This window comes from Cyprinodon tularosa, unplaced genomic scaffold (genome assembly GCF_016077235.1).
Source record: "Cyprinodon tularosa strain WSP-4 unplaced genomic scaffold, ASM1607723v1 ctg566, whole genome shotgun sequence".
Taxonomy (NCBI): domain Eukaryota; kingdom Metazoa; phylum Chordata; class Actinopteri; order Cyprinodontiformes; family Cyprinodontidae; genus Cyprinodon; species Cyprinodon tularosa.
In genome coordinates, this window is record NW_024039303.1 from 61325 (window position 1) to 88681 (window position 27357).

Here is a 27357-nt window from a genome sequence, read left to right on the forward strand (position 1 = left end):
ATTCAATTCAGTGGAAATCTTTAAAGCTTTACTTCAGTGACATTCAGCATCTCCCACTGTTAAGTGTATTTTCAAGTTCAGTCAGTGTGCATTGGGCTGGGATCATTCTTTCTCTTTACAGGCGAAGTTTTGATGTTTATTTGGAAGTTTAAAGATAATCTTCAAATGCGTTTCCTGTAACTATTGTAAGAAAATGCTTGCCTTTAAGGTACATCTTAGTAAGTATAGTAAATATAATAGTTTAGGTTTTTTTCTCCAAAACTGAAATAAGTTTTAGTTTTCTTACTTATTGCTGGTTGCCCTTACGGGGACCAGAAGAATGAATAAATAGCTTTAGTTTTAGTCAAACATAAAATAAAAAAGGGAAATTCCTCCATTAATTACACAAACATGTGGAGAGATTATACAGATTATTCCTTTATCATTTTAATGTAAAACATAAAACATACGTATTTATGTAGAATAAGACATGAATGACCAATAAAAGATGTAAAACAAAATCTGACTGTCCTGTCTAGAGCTTTGTTGCCAAGCTATGCTGAATAATCTTAGTGTCTTTAAAAATATAGAACATAATTAGAAGAAAAATATAATATTGTTTATTACCCTTTCTATATTAACAGTTCCCTCAAAAAATACAATTCACAGATTTATTATTGCAGCTATTATGTGTAAACTACATTGACATTGGTTTTAAGGCAATTAAACAAAATAATTACAAACCGAATCTGCTTTTAAAACTCATGATTTTAAATTAACAATAATAAATTAAGGCTACATTATAAATAATGTAGCTAAAACTAGCTCATTCCTCTGGCTTGTTCTCATCTTTGTAGGAGGACGGACTTCTGAATGGACATCTTAATTTGGAGCTCAGCTTCTAAGAAAGAGTTTTATTGATAGCGTTGCTGTGGATTAGGTGCAAGTGATACCTGTGATCTGAACACAGGCTTTTAATTTGAAGCTTGACTGATCTCTCTTTTATTACTGCAGAGAGAATGGATTTTTTAAATGCATTTTTTTTAGGAAGAGCCTCAGGAGCATGTGGAAAAGACTGGGTCCATCCATTTTGAAATTTGCATACTTTGAATAAACAGTCCTTTAATGAGTGTGCTTTCTTAATACTGTTTTTTATGCATTTTAACTCCTGTTTATTTGTTTTTTTGCAATGTGATTATGAAGCAAATTGAGTCTCTTAAATTTTGCAAGAAATGTTTGTGTGCTTATTGACCCAGTTGTTGAATTTTGTAGGTGAAGAAGATTAATAGGAATTTTCCTGTGAACCAACAGGTAAGATATTTTCTTAATTCTTCAACTAAATGTATTTTGTTAACTTTAGTGTTGTTCCTTAGCTGACAATAAAATAAGTAATTCTGAGCAGGTCTTTAAGTCAAAAGAAGAAACTCTGTATTACCAGCTATTACAGCACATGGGAGGCACTTGCATCATTTAAGTCTGTCCATTGGGAGACGATGAGAAAACCACTTAAGTGCTTTCACTCAGTTAACTCGTCATTTCATCTTTTGGTCTAAATGAAGAGAATTAACCATGCATCAAGGGCTCATTGCTTATTTACTTCAGCATCTGCCTCACAACAAAACAACTAAACAAACCAGACATGTAATTTAAACAGAACAATTCACAGTGAAAAATTACTCACGTGTACCATTGTTGTACCCTAAAAACCTCTATTATTTAATTTTCATCCACATATAGTAAAAATTAGATAACCAAACATATAGAAACAACATAGTGCTAATAAATGTGAAAAAGAAACAGATATATAAAATAAACACTGCTTGGACAACAGGAATTAATGCATTATATTAGTTTCTGCAGACTTAAAAAATAATATAAGGACCACTTCCACATATAAATGTTATGTTAGTTGCTGATGTCAAGCAGTGTTCTTGTCTTTAACTCCCAAGTATTGCAAATGATAGATAATATAATGCGTAGAAATGTATTGGTACCTTTAAATAGAATGGGATTACTCACTGGGTAATATATTTTGTTGATTCTTAAATCCATGGCTGGTTCTAATGAAACAATAAATACATTAAAGACATTTTTTCTTTTTTTTTTTTTTTTATTCCCAGCTTCCAACCTAAATTCAGGATTTAATGCTACGTTCACACTGTACGCAATTTCACCAGCAAAAAACGACAGCTGGTTAATTTTTGATGCTTGTACACATAAAGGTCAGACGCACCTAAAGGGTATCTTTGATGCTCCTGAAGCGCGTCCAGTAAAGTCTGTAGAGATGCGTCCGATACTTCTGCTGATACTGTTCAATGGCAGAGAGCGGCTTTGCTCTATTTGCTGTGATAAGTGGGTAAAAAGTGGTTTTAATATATCTTTAAACGAGAAAGTCCACCTCAAAGCATTTTTTCGTGCAGCCGGTTCATCAAGATTATTATCCTGCCTTAAAATATGATTTCGTTGTCGGAGGCGCGCAGAGCCCCACATAGCAACAGTGCGCAGTCACAAGTAGAAGGGAGGTGCTGGCTCACAATATCGGCAGATTTTAAAATGTTTGGGCTTGTTCTGAACCCTGCAAAGTTTCCAGTCTGTTGGTGGGTTTTGAAGAAATGAATGGAGATTAAAACTAGTGCCAATTTCAGGCTTACAGTGCCTTACCAAAGTATTCAGCCCCTTTGAACTTTTCAACTTTTTGCCACATTTCAGGCTTCATACATAAAGATATATAATTGTAATTCTTTGTGAAAAATGAACAACAACTGGGACACAATCATGAAGTGGAACAAAATTTGTGGGATTTTTTTATAACAAATTGAAAACTGAAAAATTTGTTGTGCAAATGATTGAGCCCCCTGAGTTAATACTTTATAGTGCCACCTCTTGCTGCGACTACATCTGCAAGTCGATTGGATTATGTCTCTATCAGTTTTGCACATTGAGAGACTGAAATTTTTACTCATTCTTCTTTACCAAACAGTTTCAGATCAGTGAGGTTGGATGGAGGGCGTTTGTGAACAGCAGTTTTTAGTTCTTTCCACAGATTCTCGATTGGATTGAGGTCTGCACTTGACTTGGCCATTCTAACACCTGGATATGTTTATTTGTGAACTATTCCATTGTAGATTTTGCTTCATGCATTTATACGGAGACTTGATTACACGCATTGGATCATTTAGAGATCCTCACTGAACTTCTGGAAAAAGTTTGTTGCACTGAAAGTAAAGGGACTGATTCATTTTGCACACCCCACTCTTCAGTTATTTTATTTTCTAAAAAGGTTAAAGATATCCAATAATTTATGACTTCATGACTGTGCCCCACTTGCTGATTCTTTAAGGAAAATTAGTGTTATATCTTCGTTTGAAGCCTGAAATGTGGCAAAATATCAAAAAGTTTAAGGGGGCCAAATACTTTCGCAAGGCACAGTAGGAAGATAAGAGAGATCGACTAAAGATTTTACACTTTACTTAAAGATTTGATGCATTTTGTCAAAAAGGAGACATCACATTAGCTGTCACAATCTACCATTTGTGGAGCTTTTGAAGCTGTTTTGCAACCTGAAAACATTTTTCTCTTCAGATGTTTTGACTTGGAATAGCAGGACAGCCACAACACCTTTAATGAGAACAGACCCGAATGGTTAGAGAAATAGAGATAGAGAAAATCTTCCTCTTCAAATAAATAGAGCAGACAAAAGCTATAACAGTACAGGTGAGGGTTATTTCTGAGGCTTTAAATGATTTTGCTGGATTAGTAAATAAGCTTGTTAGAATCAAACCAACTTTCCCTGATGCAGTCACCTTTGCCCAACACCCTGAATCACATATTTCTTTTTAGTTTTACAAAAGTAACATTTCCAGCTGATGGAAGCCATGATAAAAACTTCACAAACAAAAATATTGTTTTCTTTTCCGGGTTTAAGACACTTTCATATTTATAATTCTTTAATTATGTATGAAATATGGCACTTCTGAGATAAACTTTAATAATGAATTAAGCCAAAATTAAACTTCTTTTTTAAGTATGGAAGTTTTTGACACATCAGAATTAAAGTTTGATACGTAGTGGTTTGTGATACCTCTTTTTAGCACATCATAAATCATGAAATACAATAAAGCTTTAGACAAAAATAAATAATTACTCCTGTTTTAGGAAGAATTTTTCTCTATAAATCAAGTGTGAAATCATTGGATAAAGATAGGCTGCTTAATGAAACAACAAGTTAAAAGAGGTAACAAATGAAGTATAAAATATAGAGAAGGAAAGTCAACTATTTCTGTTTTAAAGTTGAATTATTATTCAGTTGCTTATTTTAAATTGTTTTATTAGTACTGGAATATAATACATTTACAGCTTTCAGGATAGAAGCTCTATCTAAGTAAGAGCAAGATCTAATCAACAATTGCCATAAAGAATATCATCCATCCATCCATCCATCCATCCATCCATCCATCCATCCATCCATCCATCCATCCATCCATCCATCCATCCATCCATCCATCCATCCATCCATCCATCCATCCATCTTTTTGGACTGGGGGTATCCATACATGCAATGGGAGAACATACAATTTCCATGCAGAAGACCCTGCGCTGGGAAATTAACCCAGAACCTGCTTGCTGCAAGGAAACAGGGCTACAAACTGCACCACATTTCACACTCTAAAATGCAAGTTAATGTCTACTATTGTCACATGCTCATCCAGCAGGTGTGTGATGGCCAAATCCATGGCCACACTCTGAAGCTGACAAAAGATGGGGGGCCAGGGCTCAGCAAATTTGGATGCTGATTGGACTGCACCACTGGTCCTTGCTGGCGGGGGAATGTGTAGTTTCCTTCTTTAGATGAGTTTTTGCATTTAGGTGAATATTGGTATTTGGACTTTAATGGTTTTGATTTTCATTTTGTGAGTCTTTAGTTTAGTCAAACTTAGCTGTACTGTTATTTGTTTTGTTTGTAATTGTATTCTGTTTAGTTACCCCTATTGTGTCTAAATTGGTCTGATCAGCCAGTATATATACCCCTGTCTGTCATTTCTTTGTAGGTCAGTTATGTTTGTTTGTACAGCCAGTTTGTTTACATTTTTGCCTGAGTTCAGTTTTGTTTCTTTGACCTCTTTTATGAGCTCAGTTTATCTTTTGTCATCTATTTTTTGGGTTAAAATAAAAAACCCTATTTTTCTAATTAATATCCTGTGACTCCTCCTGTTTTTTTAACTCGGTCCATCACATGTGGTGTCAGAAGTGAGGATTTTGAGTTGAGGAGCCAGGATTTTTTTTCTCTTTTTTTTTTTTTTTGTGTGAGCAATTTTTCCCCCACCAACAAACTTTTTGAGCCATGCAGAACGGTCTGCGCCCAAGAAAAGGAAATAAGGTGGAGACCAAAGAGGCTTCCCAGCAATCAGAGAGAGAGGAAATGGAAGGAGGAGCTTCAGCAGCAGCAGCTGAAGCCACTGATGAGGAGGAGCCCAGAGAGCCAACTCTGCATGATATTGCTGGGATTCTTCGGGCTTTCATGGGACAACAGGAAGTTCGGGAGAAAAAGCAGAGAGAAGTTTCTGCACAACAAGAACAGCGCTTTAGGAGCTTGCAACATCAGTTTCGGCTTTTGCAGATGGAAATACAGGCCAGGACAACCCCGCCCCCTGAGCCCACATCAACTGATTCACCACCTGTTACAACTCAAATTGATCAGATTCAAGCAACATCTCAACCTGAGGATTCAGCTTTCAGCTCAACAGGTCAGTCTGTGCACCTTCCTCATCCTAAATTGGAAAAATTGACTGCTGAAGATGATGTTGAGCACTTTCTGACCACATTTGAGAGAATTGCAGCTGCTTATCGTTGGCCACAATCGGACTGGGTTTTCCATCTCATTCCTCTTCTGACGGGTAAGGCTCGCTGTGCCTATGTTAACATGGATGTGGATGATTCCCTGGAATATGGAAAGGTAAAAGCTGCCATTTTACAAAAATATGATATAAATCCAGAAACTTACCGACAAAGATTTCGCTGCCTTGATGTTCTTGATGAGAGTCCAAAAGAATTATATTCAAGGCTGAAAGAACTTTATGAGAAGTGGGTTCAGCCTAAAGATAAAACTGTGAAACAAGTTGGTGAACTGATTATTCTGGAACAATTTTTGAGAATGTTGTGTCCTGAGCTTCAGGTTTGGATCAAGGAGCACGATCCGAAGTCTGCTGCAGAAGCTGCTACTCTCGCTGACGTGTTTGTGGCTGCCAGAAGTAGGAGTCAGCCATGGAGCAACAGTGCATGGAGAGCTGCCAAAGATTCACGTCGGTTACCACCTTATCAGCCTCATCAGAAGCTAGCAAAGGGTGGGGGTAAGCCTTTTTTAGGAGAAAACCAGCCTTCTAAGGCAGGAAAAAGGCCTCCAGTGTGTTACCTCTGTGGACAAGAAGGTCACACCAAACCCATGTGCCCTAAGAATCAAAGTAAGCTAACTCAAGTGTGTTTTGTGCCTCATCAGAATGTGGATGTTAAACTTGAAATAAAGCAGTCAAGTAAAATCATTACAGTGAAGATTGCTGGGCATGAAATAAATGCTTTAATAGATACTGGCAGCACACAGACTCTAGTGCACAAGAACCATGTACCAACTAATTGTATATGCCCTTCTGAAACGATAGCAGTTCGCTGTGTACATGGTGATGAGAAATCATACCCCACTGCTGATGTTTGTTGAGGTGCAGGGAGCTCCCTATCTGTTGAAGGTTGGGGTAGCTGATAACCTACCCTATCCTGTAGTTTTGGGGGAGGATCTGCCTGTCATCTATGACTTATTGAGGGATGTGCAGAGCTGTAACGTGGCTGTAACCAGAGCCCAAGCTAAAAATCAAGATGAGCATTTTGCAACACTTAGTGCTTTACCTTTTTTCGAGGCTGAGTTGCAGACGGAACCTGGGAAGTCTCGGAAGCCACGCAGCCAAAGAAGGCGTGAGAAATTTCAACATGCATTGGGTGAGACTTCAGTTGAAGTGGCTCCAGATATGCCACTGGGTTTTTCAATACCCACAAACATCAGACAAATGCAGCAGAATGATCCAACTTTATTTGCCCTGTTGCTGAAGGCTAGGAGGGAGGCCTCTGTAGGTTCTGACACAAATAAAGAGCAGTATATACTGCAAGATGGCATTTTATATCATCAACATGGCCAGTTTAAGCAGTTAGTTGTCCCTAAGGAGGCTCGTGAAACAGTGCTGACTTTGGGACACTCTATTCCCTGGGCTGGCCACCTTGGGAAGTATAAGACCACTGCTCGCATCAAGCGATATTTTTTCTGGCCTGGTTTAAGATCAGATGTTGCTTTATTTTGCAGAAGCTGCCCTGAGTGTCAGAAAACCTCAATGAGAGTCCCTAGCAAAGCACCACTTCAACCCCTTCCCATTATTGGTACACCCTTTCTACGCCTTGGGATGGATGTAGTGGGCCCGGTGGAAAAAAGTAAATCTGGAAATCGCTTCATGCTTGTCATCACAGACTATGCAACAAGATATCCTGAAGTTTTTCCACTAAAGACTGTTAAAGCAAAACATGTGGCTTCCTCACTGGTTCAATTTTTCTCAAGGGTTGGATTTCCACAGGAGATTTTAACCGATCAGGGCACTAACTTTATGTCCACACTCTTGAAACAGGTCTATAAGCTGTTGGGCATCAGGAGCATGAGGACAACACCATACCACCCACAGACGGATGGCCTGACAGAGCGCTTTAACCAAACTCTCAAACAAATGCTACGTAAGTTTGTGAATGATACAGGCTCTGATTGGGACCAGTGGTTGCCATACCTCCTTTTTGCCTACAGGGAGGTTCCTCAGGCTTCCACTGGTTTCTCCCCATTTGAGCTCCTCTATGGCCATGATGTGAGGGGCCCTCTGACCCTGCTAAGAGATGCATGGGAGGGAGATCAGAGTAAAGAGGATCCAGTCAACATTATTTCATTTGTTCTCCATATGAGGGATAAACTGCAGCAAATGAGTGAGTTGGCTCAGAGTCACATGGCAGCTGCTCAGAAACACCAAAAGGTTTGGTTTGACAAGAAAGCTCGCCACAGAAGTTTTGCTCCTGGCCAGAAGGTTTTGGTAATGTTGCCAACTTCTGACAGCAAGTTGCTAGCAAAATGGCAGGGACCCTTTGAAGTACTGAGGAAAACTGGACCTACTACCTATCAAGTCTCTACACCAGGTCTCCAGCGAGGGAGTCGAGTGCTCCATGTTAACCTTCTCAAGGAGTGGGTTCCAAGGAAGGAGAATGAAACTGAGGTGTTGCTTATTCACAGAGTGGAGGAGGAGGAAGAAGTTAATGACTATTTGCCCTCAGTAACATCCTCTGTGCTGGACCTAAGCCATCTCACCAGCGAGCAACAGTCTCAGGTAACACCTCTTATTACTTCTGACATATTTCAAGAGTGTCCAGGTCGCACCACTCTGGTGGAGCACAGCATTGTTCTAAAACCAGATGCTGCCATAAAGCGTATGAGTTACAGGATACCCGAACGCTTCCGGGTGGAGCTGAAGGAGGAGATGGACCTCATGCTGTCTCTAGGAATCATCCAACCTTCAACAAGTGAGTGGTGCAACCCTGTTGTGTTGGTTCCGAAAAAGGATGGCAAAATAAGATTTTGCATCGACTTCAGGTACCTCAACTCTATATCAAAATTTGACTCTTACCCAATGCCACGTATTGATGACCTCATTGAGCACCTGAGGGCAGCAAGATACTTAACAACTATTGATCTGTCTAAGGGGTACTGGCAGGTGCCTCTCACTAAACAGTCCCAGGAGCTGACAGCGTTTCGCACCCCCTGGGGATTGTTCGAGTTCACAGTCCTGCCATTCGGTCTCCATGGGGCCCCAGCAACATTTCAAAGACTAATGGATCAGGTACTCTCTGGGCTCTCAGCATTCACCTGTGCATACCTTGATGATGTTGTGGTTTTCAGTGCAACTTGGGAAGAGCATGTTCACCATCTAAAGGAGGTCCTGGATCGGCTGCGTTTAGCAGGCCTTACCATCAATCCAGCAAAGTGTGCTCTTGCCAGGACAGAAATACAGTACTTGGGGTACACCATTGGAGGTGGTACTCTGAAACCTCAAGTTGATAAAATCAATGCGATAGCATCCTGTCCGCTCCCACAAACCAGGAAACAGCTGCGGTCTTTTCTTGGCATGGCTGCATTCTACCACAGATTCATTCCTAATTTTTCAGCTAGAGCAGCATTCCTAACAGACAGGACGGGCTCCAGAAGTCCCACTAAAATTCAGTGGACAGCAGAGGCTATTGCAGCATTTAAGGACATTAGCCAATCTCTGAGTAAGAATCCAGTTTTGCACTCACCTGATTTTGCAAAAGACTTTGTGTTGCAGACTGATGCTTCTGAAAGAGGCCTTGGGGCAGTGCTTCTGCAGGGACCACCGGAGGACCAACATCCAGTTGCCTACATCAGCCGCAAGCTGCTGCCAAGAGAGGGGCGCTATGCAACCGTGGAGAAGGAAGCCTTGGCTATTAAATGGGCCCTTGACTCATTCAAATATTATTTGCTAGGAAGAGAATTCACACTTCAGACTGATCACAGAGCCCTCCAGTGGCTGGAAAGAATGAAGGACACTAATGGGAGAATCACCAGATGGTACCTTGCTATGCAGCCATTTCGGTTTAAGGTTCACTACATCCCCGGCAAGGACAACACCACTGCTGATTACCTTTCTCGGAGCCAGAGGGAAGATCAGGAAGTGGGGGAGTGTGTGATGGCCAAATCCATGGCCACACTCTGAAGCTGACAAAAGATGGGGGGGCCAGGGCTCAGCAAATTTGGATGCTGATTGGACTGCACCACTGGTCCTTGCTGGCGGGGGAATGTGTAGTTTCCTTCTTTAGATGAGTTTTTGCATTTAGGTGAATATTGGTATTTGGACTTTAATGGTTTTGATTTTCATTTTGTGAGTCTTTAGTTTAGTCAAACTTAGCTGTACTGTTATTTGTTTTGTTTGTAATTGTATTCTGTTTAGTTACCCCTATTGTGTCTAAATTGGTCTGATCAGCCAGTATATATACCCCTGTCTGTCATTTCTTTGTAGGTCAGTTATGTTTGTTTGTACAGCCAGTTTGTTTACATTTTTGCCTGAGTTCAGTTTTGTTTCTTTGACCTCTTTTATGAGCTCAGTTTATCTTTTGTCATCTATTTTTTGGGTTAAAATAAAAAACCCTATTTTTCTAATTAATATCCTGTGACTCCTCCTGTTTTTTTAACTCGGTCCATCACAAGGTGCATGTCTTGCAAGTCAATAACTTGATTTATTGGGGCTATATAATAAATTGATTTGAATTGAACTGGTTGAAATCTGATTCTGATGCTGTATAAAATAACATCATCTGGGTATAATAATAGAGCCCCTCTCAGTCTCCTTTCTAATTGAAACAAACAAAATTGTTTGCTATTCTGATTAAAGCTGCTCATCTACTGTGCAATGTGTAAAAATGTCTATACAGATACAAAGCTGTGACTGTTGAGTCAGTTCGGAAATGGAAGATTGTGCCAAGATTTGCATTTGCAACCCAAGAACAATAAAAAGAGACCAACTGAGTTTATATGTAGATTTTTGCGTTCTATGTCTCATACGGTGTTTTCTATTTGCAAAAATGACAAGCCAAAAATATAAGACTTTTTACAAGACTAAAACTGTTTTCTACAGGTCTCCAAAGATGAAAGACATAAAAAAAACTACTTTTCTGCAGGTGCAAAATCCTTATTTTTTCTGGCACTTTATTTCACAGCATTACAAAGTTGGTTTTAGTGCCAAAAAAATAAGGTTTGAAATTTTCCTATAGATGATAAGATTAAATGATAACATTTTTATTTTTTTTTTATTTCATGGTAAAAAAAATATATTTTAAAAGCTTTCAAAGCTTTAAAACAATTTTTATTTATTGGACAGATCATCTACATGGGCTGGGTGGACGAGAAAGAGCAGGACTCTGTTCAGGACCGGATGTACTCACCAAAGTTTCTCGCTCTGAGGGGTTCCTCACTCTTCAAGTTCACAGCTCCTCCAGTAAGCCTTCACTTGTGTCACTCCAGTTTCCACTTCATCAGATCAAACTTCTGTTTCTGGATTGATGTTTCATCTTTTACTCAGGGGATGGCTCATTTTCATTTAAGGTAATTTATTGTTTAGGAAAATGAAAAAAAACTTCCCTGTTGAGAAACAGGAAGCAGCTCACTCATAATCATCTGTGGTGCATTGATCTTCTTCTTGATTGATGCTGATCATTTAATGTGTTTACATTCTGCCAGCCATTTGGGCTATTATGATGAGAGGGATAAGCTGTCAACGATGCTGTTGATGGGAAGAGATTGATAGATAACTGAAATTGGCTGCTGATGGTGATTGTGCTAAAATAAATGGAATATGCTAATAGGGGATGAGGGGACATAAGAGACTGCATGTTTCAAAGTCAGGAAATGTTTTACTACTGAAAACTAGTTTATCTGGGATTTTAGTTTCCCTGTTTCTTCATTAAACTTGAGTTTGAATGCCAACTACTAATGCTTGGAAAGGATTTAAAGCCTTTTTTTGTGTTTTGTCCAGTTAGAAACATAAACTGTTTTACTGTGATTTTATTCCATAGATCTACATTAAAAAGAATGATACATTTCATTTTATTCAGTTTTTTTATTCATGAATAGCATTTTTTAAAATGTGGAATGGATTTTTATTTACCCCCCTGTAGGATTGATATCCCTAGTTAAAATACAGAGCAGCTGACTGCTTTAAAAATCACATATTTAAATAACAGAGTCCCTATTGAGATGAAGGGATTTGTTAGTAGTACAAATGATATGGGAAAAGAAAGCTGTCATTGAAGCCATATCATGGCTCATTAGCAGTTTTCCTTTTTCCGTGTAGAAAACACAGCAAACATAGATCCCTGTTCAGGATCTAACACCTAGCATGGTGGATGGCTAACGCATCACCCTGAATAACAATGCATAATGCAAAAGCAATGCTTCCTTCTGCAGGGCACGAAAGGTAGTTGATTGGAAGATGGATGGAGCAAAATGAAGTGTAATCCAGAAGGACAACCTGTCAGAAAGTAGAATACTAGAGAATGCTGGAGCGCTTCCCCTACCAACACAGCAGTGAACTGTCACCATCACAGCATAAATATGTGTTGGAATGGTAGGGTTAGAGTCCAGAACCTAATACAACTGATGTCTGCCAGATCGGAGAATTGTCATTGTCAGGCTCTCTCAATCTAAGTAAGCTTAGATTGATTAGAGAATTTTCCTTACACTTCACATAAATGTACTACTATGCATTAGTATACAATAGTGCTTCTCAGTTACATAAATTGATATGTGAAAAAATTGTATCGGTATGATTACTTTTGCATTGCACTGCATGCATCAGTTGGTAAGCAAGTCCAATTTAATCATCAAGTGGTCTAGATTTGAATTTTGAAAAGCAAAAGCACTCTGCATTATTCATCACATTGTTGTTCTTAACGTTTATGAAAAGGAAAGCTCTGTCGAAAAACAAGACTAACAAATTATTGTTCGTGTTAAGCACAGTTCCTGAGATTTTTAATACTCTCTGTTGAAGCGTTTCTCAAATCAAATGCAATATTACTGTGATGTTTTCAGGTGACGACGTGGGACTGGACCAGAGCGGAGAAAAGCTTTACCGTGTATGAAATAATGTGCAAAATTTTAAAGGTATCACAGTCTCTCTTTTTACTCAAATCTCCAAGCATTTAGAGTGGTGTATCACTAACAGAGCACACCAGGAGAATATTAAACAGTAGTGGTGAATCTGAGGGATGTTCTCATATGACTCACTTATACAGTACATTTGCATGGGTTCTTATGGCTGTTTCACAGACACACTTAAGGCTTGTAGTTGTTATTCTCTGCAGGTCTGAGGTCACTTTGAATTCCACAGCGAGAATTCTTCTGCCTCTTGTTATTAGAAACAGATTTTGAATAGCTTGATGTAAGTAGATCCACCAATGCAATCATCTCCATAGGATGACCTTATATTGCAATTTAGTTTATGAGATGGCACATTAGATTAGACACCATCGTTGGGAAAGCCTGTCAGTTATCTGTGTTAGTGTTGTCTGACATGTCAGCTTGTCTGTGTTATCTTAGGACAGTGACCTTTTGGACAAAAGGAGGCACTGCTTCAGTGTTCAGACGGAGAGCGGGGAAGATATGTTCTTCAGCGTGGAGCTGGAGTGTGAGCTGCTAATCTGGGAAAAGGCTTTTCAGATGGCAACGTTCCTGGAGGTGGAGAGGATACAGGTCTGAATGTTTTTCTTTAAACAGTTTCTTGAGACATTCTGGTAACTAACATTTACTTTTGCTATTCTGCAGTGTAAAACGTATGCTTGCATAATGGAGAGTCACCTCATGGGACTTACAATTGACTTCGGCATGGGCTTTGTCTGCTTCGATGCTGCTTCAAAGGTATGTGCACGACGATCCTCTCTCCTCCCTTCACGCTCGTAACTTGTGCTTTTCCAGCACTTTATTTCACAGCATTGTAAAGCTGGATTTATGTGTGAAATAAATTAATGCAAAGAAACTGGGAAGATTAGATAAATATGCACCAATCAGAGATTCAATTGCAGATTTCTAATCACCAATTTTAATAAGCTCTGACCTGCTGATGCCTCTTTTATTCACTAAGCAGGAAAAAAGTTTTAATCTCTAGCTTTTGCCTCTTATGATTGGCGATCGTCCAGTCAAGCATATCGTTGGCCAACTCCGGTCACCAGCCAAGGGAATCCTCTGTCAGCCATTCAAATACAGAAGAGCTGTCTCCTCAGTGGGAGTGTTGCATACAGTTAGATGGAGCTAATCATTATGCTTCTGCATCCTCTTTTTTTCCGTGGCTGCTAACTAATTCTGCTCAGTGTGCATTTCAGGAGTGTGAGCACATTTGTTTTGACGGCACCCCCCAGCTAAAACCTCTTACTGCAGCATATAGTTTCTTTTGGCCTCTTCGCACATCGCCTGACTGCCATGCATACTACTCCACTGGTGCACATTACGTTGATGAGAAGGACACAAGCACTGCCATATTGTTCTCTAAGATTTTGGCCCCAACTCTAGCAGTGCGTGGCAACAATGTCCCCTAAGCATGGTAAGAATGTTGCCAGAGAATTGTTTATAGAGAGAGAGACGCACAAAGCAGAATCCATATGTAAACTGCAATTACAGGCAATACAGAGAGCGAGATTATTCCATAATTAAAAACTGCATTTGGCAACTTAACAAAAACCATGTTTTCTTTCAGAAACCAACCAAAATGAAACTGTTTACCAAAAAGATCTGTGATCTGTGAGCTTAAGATACAGAAGGATCCTTTTTCATCTCTTAGGATTGTTTCCATATGGACAACATGCCAAACAAACATGGGATATAATATTTATGGTTGATATTCACAAACATCTAACAGGAGTTATTCCTCTCATGTAAGTGCTTTTCCTCTGACAGTTTTCACTCACATGAGAGTCAAATGAACTCATAAGTAACCTTTCAAAGATGAACATACAGTGGGTGGGTGGATGAATCAATGTCTGTATATGTGACTTACTACTGGCTAATGTGCCGCATCCATTAAGAGAAAAAAAACATGTAACGTGGGGCAGCTCTTTAGTTATGTGCAGAACCTTTAAGCCAGGATTTCTTTGTATTAGAAGCCATTTAAGAGTAAATCACACTTTGAACATGGTAAAAATTAACAATGTTTTGTCATAATAAAACAACTTTGTCATTGCAAATGAGCATTTTAAACATCCCTCTGGAAGCAAGGAGCAGCTTCCAGTGCTGGGAAGCATTCAGAGGCCAAGGGTCTTAGTTATAGGAACCACATGCAGAAGCCTGTATTTAAAACATCTCCAGAAAGCAAACATCTTGCTGTGACCTCTAGGACCCCACTCCTTTTTATAGTCTGCAGCTTTAAAATTACATACTGTAAGGTAACATTCTACACTCTATGTTGCCACAGCCCGAGTTTCACCAGGGCATCCTTAGTATGATGCTCCAACACTGCTTATTTAAGAAATATTATAATTTGTGGACAAAGACCTGAAAAACATCAGTAGATTTGTTATTTTGTTATACATATTTCTGACCAAGCACATATTACTACAGTCTTCAATAAACACTAGTCCAGCTCCTTCTGATTTTCAGTGATATCAGTGATATCCTACACATAAATATTAGCACATCAGCCTAGTTCTGAAGTCCTTACACTGGCTTCACTGAATGGATCAGCACCTCAATACATAACAGATTTGTCGTCAGTGTATTAACCTTCCAGAACACTCAGGTCTTCTAGTTTAAGGCCGTTTCTCAATATGTCTACTTGTGCATTCTCATGTGCTAGGATGTAACATCCCAGGATGTTGTTCTTGCCCCTTAACCAAGTATGCATCAGAGCAGGCTTGTCCATTCTCGAGATTGACAGCTGTCCCAGCATGCACCACGGTAGTTGCAGCTTCCAGTGGAGTGCTCACAGAGCTCTGAGTATTAAGTTAAAAGTTCTCTTTTCTGTTGCATTTGTTGTATAAAAGTATTTTTTAAGATCAATATAGTCAAGAACTATATTATACTTTTAAGCATCACTTTATGGCCCATTTTCTGATTTGGTGCATCATTTTATAAAAACACATTAATTCTAATGTGTCTACAATGGACCAAGTCATCTGGGTCAAAAGATGGTTTCTTAAGTAAAGGTTAAATTACAGTAAAAGCCTGAGGTACATATCCCAGTAACAGGAGTAGATCAATAATATCTAAAATGGAGGAGGGAATCAGAGGAAATATTTGAACTGGATCTAACACACAAGTTTAGGGCATAGATGAAGACAATAGTTTTGCTAACTTTGAGAGTTCAGTTGGATCAAAGCAGTCTAAACCCGGATCAGATTCTATTGTTACCTCAGACACTGCCTCACCAGAGATAAACCAATCATATGGGGTGCTAATGATCATAATTTTAATAGAATAAATCTTATTCATAAAGAATCCCATAAAATCATTACTGCTTAGATCAGGGGGATGAATAGTTCTACCAAGCTAAGGCTGTGGGTGAGTTTGGCAACTGTATTAAAAAGATATGTAGGATTATTCTTATTCTCCTCCATTAATGAGGAGAAATATGCTGCTCTTGCTTTACAAAGTGTCATCTTATATTGCAGTACACTATTTTTCCAGACTAGGTGTAATATAATAATGATAATAGTAATTTAACTTTATTGATCTCATATCGGAGAAATTCACCTCTGCATTTAACCCATCCCCTTGGGGAGCAGTGGGCATCCACTGGGCAGTGCTCAGGGAGCAGTGTGGGGTTAAGGGTAAGAGTGGCAATCGGTGGGAATTTAATTCAGAACCTCTGGGACCCAAGCACAATGCTCTAACAATAGACCCCCACCTTCCCAGGTAGGATTCCAGTAGGCATGTAGGGGTGCCATTTTCTCTGCATTAAACCAGGGAGCCAGCTCTCTATAAAGTTTTTTTTTCTTTTTGAAAGGGGCTACATTGTTTAAGGCAGTACACAGTGAACTAGCAACCCCATCAACAAAATCAACAACCTGTGAAGATGAATAAACTACATATTTGCCCTCTGCTGCATTGCTCAGTGACAAAGAGGAGAGAGAAAGTGAAATAGATTATTTAAGTTTTATAACTATATTATCTGAAGATAATCTGCTAAAGAAAAACCTTATTTTGGAAAGGGGAAATTTGTTAAAGTAATGCTGAAGGTTAATAAAAAGTGTTCAGAGAGGACACAGTTGTGAGGAAATAATATTTCTTCCTGTTTGTCATGTATGTCAGCACAAGTTCCAAAGTATGAAGATGAGAATGTGTTGGAATACTCAAATTTTGAACAAAGCCAATCGTGTTTATGATAGCAATAAAGGCTGCACTTAAAGGTCAAATAGAAAGGAGTGCGTCTAGAGCAGTTTTATTGCGTGTGATGGTAGATTATTCTTTCTTTTCTCTAGGTGACTGGTCGAAATTGCGCTAAAAATTCTCCAAGTAATACAAAATGGAAAGAATTTTACAGTATGTTTGGTGCCTCTAGCGATCTGCGAGTCCGGTGAGAACAGTAATGTGAAGAAACCCAGCTGTGATGTCAGTGTATTCAAACGTCCTCGGGCGGTAGTATAGAAACACTACTTCACGCATTGTTAGGCACCCTGAAAGGATAGTTAAAACGTCATTACAATGTCTATTGTACTGCTCCCGATGTAGGAATGGCTTCGGTTCGGGAAAAGGAATGTTCAATTATCAGAAGGACCCAATGTTGCGTCAAATTTCAAATTGAAAAGTAAATACATTAGACAAAAATCAACCGGACAATCTGTGGCGTACAAGCCGATACAGTAAACTATGTTCGGATCACATCACGGCAGACTCTTTTATCATCAATCCTGCTCTCACAGCATCAGTTGGATTCAATATACCAAAGTATCAATGGCTTGTTTTCTCTGTTGTATAGCTTTAATAAAGTGCATGATGGCAATAAAGCTGATTCAAAGCATCATTTAATTTTTGGAAATATTTTATTTCATAAAACAACAAACCCTAGCTAGTAGCACAGTTAAGTATAGCCGCAGCTCCAGACAGATTTCCATATCATTATGGTCCGGGCTCCATCAATGATAAAATACATTTAACATTGATGAAGATACGCCTTAGATATTGGTGACAACGGTGGATTTTTATATGAACAAAATGTATATTGCAAAGTATCAGGTTATTTTACATGAACTGATCCATTTTTCTGTTTCTGTTTTTCATTACAATTATCCCACGCCCCAAAATCAGCTTTAGCATGTTTTGAGCTGTAACTTTGAATAAAATAGATTTTCTATATTGCTGTTGATTAGTGACCAGGCCTAGTTAGTCCATGTAAAGCTATAAAGGTTCTTAGAATTGAAGGTTTATAAATTCAAATACTCATTTTGACAGAAGTTAAAATGTTTTTAAGTTATCTGAAGAGATAAATCATTAGAAGAGCAGAATGACAGTTTTTAACCCAGTTATTATTTTTTGATCAACAATAAATGTTTTGGGTCTTAAAACTAAAGTTAGAGTTAGGCAAGGATATCCAGAGCACATGGAAAAATTCTGATTTCATTTATCAGGCAAAAATGCTGCTTAAAATACATTGGCTCTATGAGAGAAAGTTATTAACCTCCTTTAGGAAAAAAATCTTAAAAATTAACTTTACTTACCTCTATTTTTCAGGAAGCTAAGTTTAGTATCACTCTCTGCAACCAGTCAGGAATACTGCAGGACTCAAGAGTAAAACGTATGAAGTAGTACGGCAGCATGAATTAGGCTAAACCAGCTCAAATGCAATACATCATACCCCAGCTCTTAAGGATTGTAATTCAGCAGTCTTTAAGAAGATTTATATGCCATTTCTAAGGTTTCTGGGGCTGCCATGAACTGCAGCCAGTGGGTGGTAAAGAATAAAAAAAAGACCTTAACATTGTATTTTTATTTACACTTACTGATGTCAGAATTTGTAACCGATATTTAAATTCCCTGAACAAGGAAAGGTTTCATGGTAAAACCATTTCACAACAGTTAGTCAGTGATTGTTCCTGTTCTAATAATCAGAATCTCTGCTGCAGATCTTCAAAATCTAATTCAACACAAGCTGGGCTCTGGAAAAAAAAATGGTCTCCATTTTAGTATGAAATTCATACGCTTAGAAAACTTATTTTTCTAATAGATAAATGCTGTGCCACTACAGGGGCTTTTTTAGAGGGTAATATGAAAAACCAGCAGGAGACCAGCTTTTACAGGATTGCATTGCTAAGAAAAAGTGTTTGAAATGTATTTCAGTTAGGACAAAATGAAGATTTGAAGAGACTACGTTGCTTAATCAGCATTGTTAGAAAAAGTGTTACTTTACTGGTGATATATACACTTTTTGTAATATCAAGTAGTGGCAGAACCTTAATATGACTGGGACTACAGCTAGATGTAATAATTAGATTTTGTCTTTTTCTACACAGCCAGGTCCAAGAAAATGCATTATCTTTCAGAAAATATACTTTAATTTAAATATATATCCATTATGTAGACTATTTAAATAAATATGCAGAATAAACATATGGCTGAGATAATATTTACTGCTAAACTTTGCATTTATGTCGCATTAAAGGAGAGTATGTCCTTTGTTAACAGGACAAAACCATCTTTGTTATCGCAAAATAATGTCATCACTCTCAGCTTTCGTATGTCCCTTGCTAAAGCCAGATATTTACCCTTTTTGCTGTTTTTTTTATTATTTTTTTAAATCAAACCTAAAAGATTTTTGCTGCAGTTCACGGATAAGACCAAAGAACAGCAAAAAGGATTTGACTTAAACGTAGTAAATAGGGTTTTGAGCTTGTTTGCTCACTTCTAAGTTAATAAAAAAAATAAATAAAAAAACATTTATTTATGGCATAACATGGTATAGCAATAGTAGTCTCACTTATCTATGAACACAGCATGGACAAACAAATAATGGCAATACTTTTCTATTACAAAGCACATTAGAATGTATTAAAAGTCAAAGGTATTAATAAATATATCTTAAAATATATTGTATTAAACAGTTTTCACTCTTATCACTCTGATTAATAAACTGTTTGAACTTTGCGTTTTGGTCTTTTTTTTTTTGTGGAAGATCACCAACATGTGTCTTTTAACTGGAGAGGCCAAACACATTTTAAATTAGCCGGTCCAGAATTTTAAACCTACTTAGGATTTGAGGAGAATATAAACATTAGGGTGACGGCATGAAGTTTACCCGACCTCAAAGAATTAGCAGGCATCCGCCAGGTTGGTCCTTGAGGGCCGCTGTCCTGCAGGTTTTAGAGATTTCTCCGCTTTAGCACAGCTGATAAGCCTGTTAATCAACTATCAATGTAAATCAGCTGTGCAGGAGCAGGGAAACCTCTAAAACCTGCAGGACAGCGGCCCTCAAGGACTGACTTTGGGGATGCCTGAATTAAAGATAATATGTCAAAACACCAGTGGACAAGTATATGATTGTTCTCAATATTGATAAAACAATTTACATAATTTTATTCTCTTTTAATAAAAGCCAGAAAAAAAACATTCTTCAATTAATAAAAATAATTTCATTCAAAATCTATTAGATTCCAAAATATTTTGGATATGAGCAAAATATTACTTAAAAATATTACAAAGTATTACTTAAAGTACATTTGTGTCTGTTGGCTACTGGATCTAAACTAGTATCACAGAAAATGGATGAAAAATCTAAAATGGCTGCTCTGCTGTGTGGTCAGTTTGAACTTTGAGCAAAATGGCTGTTTGACTACAGGTGCTGGTCATAAAATTAGAATATCATGAAAAAGTAGATTAATTTCAGTAATTCCATTTAAAAAGTGAAACTTGTATATTATATTCATACATTACATACAAACTCATATATTTCAGATGTTTATTTTGTTTAATTTTGATGATTACAAATGACAACAAATGAAAATCTCAAATTCATCATATCAGAAAATTAGAATATTACTGAAGACCAATAAAAACAAAGGATTTATAGAAATGTTGGCCAACTGAAAAGTATGAACATGAAAAGTATGAGCATGTACAGCACTCAGTATTTAGTTGGGCCTCCTTTGGCCTGTATTACTGCAGCAATGCGGCGTGGCATGGAGTCGATCAGTCTGTGGCACTGCTCAGGTGTTATGATAGCCCAGGTTGCTCTAATAGTGGCTTTTAGCTCTTCTGAATTGTTGGGTCTGGTGTATTGCATCTTCTTCTTCACAATACCCCATAGATTTTCTATGGGGTTAAGGTCAGGAGAGTTTGCTGGCCAATTAAGAACAGGGATACCATGGTCCTTCAACCAGGTACTGGTAGCTTTGGCACTGTGTGCAGGTGCCAAGTCCTGTTGGGAAATGAAATCTGCATCTCCAAAAAGTTGGTCAGCTGCAGGAAGCATGAAGTGCTCTAAAACTTCCTGGTATGTGGCTGCGTTGACCCTGGACCTCAGAAAACACAATGGACCAACACCAGCAGATGACATGGCACCCCAAACCATCACTGACTGTGGAAACTTTACACTGGACTTCAAGCAACGTGGATGAAGTGCCTCTCTTCTTTTCCTCCAGACTCTGGGACCTTGATTTCCAAAGGAAATGCAAAATTTACTTTCATCAGAGAACATGACTTTGGACCACTCACCAGCAGTCCAGTCCTGTTTCTCTTTAGCCCAGGTAAGACGCTTCTGACGCTGTCTGTGGTTCAAGAGTGGCTTGACACAAGGAATGCGACAGCAGAAACCCATGTCTTTCATACGTCTGTGTGTGGTGGTTCTTGAAGCACTCACTCCAGCTGCAGTCCACTCTTTGTGAATCTCCCCCACATTTTTGAATGGGTTTTGTTTCACAATCCTCTCCAGGGTGCGGTTATCTCTCTTGCTTGTACACTTTTTTCGACCACATCTTTTCCTTCCCTTCGCCTCTCTATTAATGTGCTTGGACACTGAGCTCTGTGAACAGCCAGCCTCTTTAGCGATGACCTTTTGTGTCTTGCCCTCCTTGTGCAAGGTGTCGATGGTCGTCTTTTGGACAACTGTCAAGTCAGCAGTCTTCCCCATGATTGTGTAGCCTATAGAACTAGACTGAAAGACCATTTAAAGGCTTTTGCAGGTGGTTTGAGTTAATTAGCTGATTAGAGTGTGGCACCAGGGGCCATCAATTTTGAACCTTTTCACAATATTCTAATTTTCTGATATGATGAATTTGAGATTTTCATTTGTTGTCATTTGTAATCATCAAAATTAAACAAAATAAACATCTGAAATATATGAGTTTGTATGTAATGTATGAATATAATATACAAGTTTCACTTTTTAAATGGAATTACTGAAATCAATCTACTTTTTCATGATATTCTAATTTTATGACCAGCACCTGTAAATCAAAGGAACCGAGGCCAAGACTGTGTACTTTGTTGACCACACGTGACATTTAAGTCCATTTGCAGCTGGAATTTTACTACAGGATAATGATTCTGTGGAAGATCAGCATATCTGTTTTGGTCCAGCCTTTGTTTGTTTGGCAAAAATGTCTTAACACAATAAAATACATTTAAACATAAGCAAACCATGAAAAGGATTTAAATGTTAAACTTGAATTCGGGAACTTCACTAGTCATATGTTTAAACCCTGTACTAATTCTATGACTAAGCAGTGCAGAATAAAAAGACTCTCCTGAGATGTAAGACAAACATAGGAGTTATAAGATTAGAGAAATAAAAATGAAACAAGGTCATGCATTAAGTGCTATAATATAAAGTTAATAAACCTAAAGGCAAGTTCAAAGCTTTCCTTTTTTTTTGCACTAAGCAGAGCTCTGCAGATGACTGGCCTTTAATAGCGTCACCTTCTAAATCTTCATGATAAAGTTCATGTGATTGGCATTCAGGACAAGATAATACTCTGTCATTATCTCTGACAAGATTAGCATGAATGAATTTCAAAGGCAAAGCAGATGAGGTGACACTTCTGCTGCACTCTGATTATGCTTCCTTTTTCATCCTCTGTAGATTTTACAAGGAAACAGGTTTAAAAAAAAAATCTCATGTGCATGTCGCGTTAAAATGCAATTTTTTACACTACATTTAACTAAACTGTTGTTAAAGTCATTCCTACAGTCACCGGAGCCGTCTTCACAGTCCAACAGCGTGCAAACTGTGACATATTCATGAGGAAAGCACGATTCGCTGTCCACCTGAGGAGACTGAAAACTGACTCACTGGGCAGCTTTTGTTTACTCATTTTAGCAGTAATTGACTCACCAAAGCACTTTTTCATATTAAATTGTGCTGTAGATTCTCATTTTTTTTCCCACAGGCAGAAACAGCACATTTGTATCTCTCAAAGGCCTGTACCTGACTTATATGCTGATGTAGCTGATGTGCTTCATTTCCATCTAGCTCCTTGAGGATTTTAACATTAATAATTCATGAAAAAGGAGAAATTCTCTAATTAAATAGTGGTAAATAAAGAAAAACATTGTTTGTTGTCATTTCAGGCAGTACTGTGGAGATACAAGTTTTCCCAGCTAAAAGGATCATCAGATGATGGAAAGAGCAAGATCAAATTCTTATTCCAAAATCCAGAATCCAAATCCATTGAAGCAAAGGTAAGTCTGTTTTAAGTGAAGTTTTACACGTTTGAACAAAGAAGAAATCACCTGTGTGTCTTTTTTTTACTCTTATTAAATTAGACTAAACTTAAAAAAATATATTTTTAGTAATTCATGATTACCAAAGCTGTTTATTTTTTTATAAACGTCCAATTTTTTTGCAGTCATTAAACAGAGACACACCCATTGTAGATGCATTTCTACGCTACTACACTATGGCTGCTTTTTTTTATTATATTTTTTTAAATCTCTAAAGAAATTAGCCAAGACACCAAGAAGAGTTTCTATAGGTTTTGTGCATCATTTAGAAGTATTATCAAATAACTGAAGGTGCCATGTTAAGTTGCGACGTGTCCTTGATGTGAGGAGCATTTGGGTAAGACATCAGGGAGAAATAAAGTTAAGGTCGGCAGACCTGAGAACAATGATGCATTTTGCAAATATATGGCTTGATGAGAAAAGAACATTACTGAGCATGAGGAAACAAAATTCAAAAGAAAGCAGCCAGAGAGTTAAAGCCTGGACATAAATGTACAGAATATCACAAAATAAGTTGCTTTTACGTCTAGAAATAAAGGCAAGGCAAATTTATTTGTATAGCACAATTCAATACAAAGACAATGCAAAGTGCTTTACATGATTGAAATATAGGAAAATAAAACAGAATCAAAGCAAGTTGGAAAGATAAATAAATAAATAAAATGAAATAAAAAAAATGCAGAAACAAAAAATAATATTAAAAACAGTTGGACTAAAGAAAATAAAAAAGTTGAACTAATGATGTTTCAGTTGAACTGTTTAACTAGAACAGTGGAAGGCAATCCTAAACAAATGTGTTTTTGGTCTTGATTTAAAGGAGCTCAGGCTTTCTGCGCTTTTACAGTTTTCTGGAAGTTTGTTCCAGATAAGTGGAGCAAAGGAACTAAATGCTGCTTCTCCATGTTTAGTTCTGGTTCTAGGTATGCAGAGCAGGCTGGAGCCAGAAGACCTGAGTGGTCTGGAGGGTTGATACACTGATAGCAAGTCTGTGATGTATTTAGGTGCTAAGCCATTCAGAGATTTATAGACTAACAGAATTATTTTAAAGTCTATTCTCTGAGATACAGGGAGCCAAAAAAAACATGTGAAGGCAGTTGCCATCACAAACCCCTGATCTCAATCGGTTTTGGAAACTTTTAGGAAAGTTGAAAATGTGTGTGAACAAGGTGGCCTACAAACCGTATTCAAATAATCTAGTTTTGCCACAAGGAATGGGCCAAAAATACAGCTAACAAGAGTAAGAAAGTTTAAGATATGCAAAATATTTGACTCGTCATACATTTCAAAAGATGGTTCTACAAAATTCGAAATTCTACTGAAAGATTAGTATAAGCTAATTCTAAAAAATGTTTTGTAAGTATTCTGGCATTAACTGAGAATTTTATTTTTCAAAATATGAATATACACATATGTCTTCTTAAACAATGTCAATATGTTGTTTTAACTGTTTTTGTTTCACTGTAGGAGCTGGAGTTTTCGAACCTCTTTGCTGTCCTCCATTGTATTCACGCTTTCTTTGCTGCCAAAGTTGCTTGCCTGGACCCAGTGTTTGTGGAGAGTCAGGGCAACGCTACAACAGCTGGAATTCCTTCACTGTCCAGCCTCTCATGCAACTCACAGACTCCAAAACTAAAATACACCACTTGACAGGTGCTACTGCCTCTGGACCACTTTAAAAGTAAATACTAGAATCACCTACGTCAGTGGGAATGTGAACGTGGATCAATGCTATAACAATGTTTCAGATACTTGAGATGGAAAAAAGACCTCCTTGTGGGTGTTACACTTAAAATCTCTAAGGATTCAGGAATTATGTTGGACCTGACATTGAATCTCTGCTTTGAATAACTTCTCAGAAAGACTTCATGAACATGATGTGAGATTTTGTCTTTCTGTAAAGCCTCAGAAACCACATGATCATGTAATCAAACAAAAATCCTTAGTAATTCCCCACATTAGTTTACCGCCCCTTTTTTTTCTTTTTTTTTTTTGACAAAACATCACTGAATATCCTGGGCGAGAGGTTGCTTGCGTTAAGATCTGCACACTCATGGATTAAAGGGTTTGTACTTATAAAATCATATGTGTGCATATGAATTCTTTTCACTTGATTAACAAATTGAAGCATTTGCATGAAAGCTAAGGAAGACCTTAACTTTGATTGTTAATCTGGATGGGATTTTCTTGGGAACGCAAGCTGACTGTTCTTTTATCTGGAGGTTATGACATTATTTGTTTTCTTAGGATAATAGCTTTATCTGCTAATCCTTATTTGGATGTGATTTTCTTTAGACTGAAAGCTAATTATTTATATTGACAATTACCAAGCTACATTTTTCTCCTTATGTTGAGAAAACTAACTTTTCTTTCTTATCATACTGGCTCCACCTGTCATAATATTAATTTGGATGTGGGTCAGAATGTCATAAATTGAGGGGTGTTTTTTTTGTTTACAGAAAATAAGGCAATTTAATCACTTTATCTTTTGCAAAATAATTAGTTTCTTTTTAATAGAATAGATGTACTAGCCGATATTGTTGATAATTTTGTTTTTCAGATAAAACATTAGCAGGTTCCACTTATTAGGATACTTTTTATTTTTTTGGATATAATGTTATCTTTGCTTTCTTGAGACAATTAGGCTAATTTAGGATCCAAGTTCAATTATTCAGATGGGATTTTTATCATGAACATAACCCAAGTGGTTTTTAATTTTTTTTAAAGTTTTGTAAGATAACATTTTATCCAAGGAAACCAACAATGTTATTTTTTTCAGATTCAGTTTTTCTGAGATGGCTGTGTTGCAAAGATGGATTGGTATTTTAGTACACCCACTTCTATCATTTAGTGTCACTGTCGTGATACATCAGTGGTTCCCTGATCAGGGATGGATGTTCCCAAAAAGGATATTTTCATACTTTACCACTCACATGGTCTTCATTGACTTCTGTTTTATAATAAATTATACATTATTTATGTTTTAATTACAGAGTAAGTATATATATATATATATATATATATATATATATATATATATATATATATATATATATATATATATATATATATATATATATATATATATATATATATCTCAAACCAAGTAAATATATTGAAATGTATACTATTATATTATCATCATGACAAAATTTCCCGAATTTTAAATATTGCAAGAAATAACATTATATTAGATAATTAATTTTAATCAGAACCATTTTAGTCCCAATACAAAAATATCAGAACATGCAAAACCTTTTGTTTTTACAATTATTTACCCGATAGTAGGCTGACTATTTGGGAGATACACATTTATAGATGATAGTTGGATCTCATTTCTATTTTATTAAAAAAGAAGTATAACAGAAATGATGAACTTGAAATAAATCTTTAACTTTTTCATTTTTGAGTCTTGATTTCAAATTGAAATTAACCTTTAAACAACATCCTAGATAATTTAAAGTTGTTCAGAGATCATAATAAGACTATACACTCATTTTAAGTGTTTTATTTATCTTTTCTTTTTGTTTTCTGGGCGGGGGTGGGGGGAACCTTATTCCATGACTGAATGAAAAATTCAGTTTATCCACCTTTGTTTAGAGTCAACCTTAAAATCAAATGGCAACATGAATATGATTTCACAGCACAAATGCAATTAGCAAAAGTTAAATAGAATTGGAGGTTTTTTGTTTGTTTTTTTGTGTAAAAGTCTAATACTCTTTATATTATTGGGCGTATGAAAAAGGGAGACTTTGGCCATCAAGTTCATAATGAACAGAGAAACAATCAGCACTGACGTATGTTAATATACCTCTTCCCAAACATAATTATGTAAATAAAAACGGAGCTTTGAAGAAACAAAAAACTATTATTTATACCTTTTACTACTACTAGTTGGGATTAAGGCATTCAAGATTTGATGTGTGCTAGAGGTAAAAAGCTAATACCCTGATGCTTTCTCCATCATTTACTCTCTAAGCCCATTATAGGTATAAAATCAGCCATGGTATACTGTATTCTATTGTCGCTTGAGATTACGATGTAAATATGATATTAATGAGATGATCAGGAGGAAAACAGAAATATCTAAACATTGTGGCCTATGG

The 27357-nt window shown here is 37.2% G+C and overlaps 1 protein-coding gene across 1 annotated transcript in view; it reads left to right on the plus strand.

Moving 5' to 3' along the window:
* sntg1 (syntrophin, gamma 1) overlaps positions 1 to 25797 on the plus strand; it is an 81995-nt gene extending 56198 nt beyond the window's left edge. Inside the window, exons 13-19 of the mRNA XM_038305803.1 lie at positions 1252 to 1290; positions 10938 to 11054; positions 12647 to 12718; positions 13154 to 13306; positions 13379 to 13471; positions 23102 to 23212; positions 24719 to 25797. Coding sequence (XP_038161731.1) covers positions 1252 to 1290; positions 10938 to 11054; positions 12647 to 12718; positions 13154 to 13306; positions 13379 to 13471; positions 23102 to 23212; positions 24719 to 24901 — 768 coding nt within the window. The 3' untranslated portion in view covers positions 24902 to 25797. The remainder of the gene's footprint in view (positions 1 to 1251; positions 1291 to 10937; positions 11055 to 12646; positions 12719 to 13153; positions 13307 to 13378; positions 13472 to 23101; positions 23213 to 24718) is intronic.
* Positions 25798 to 27357: the final 1560 nt, after the last annotated feature.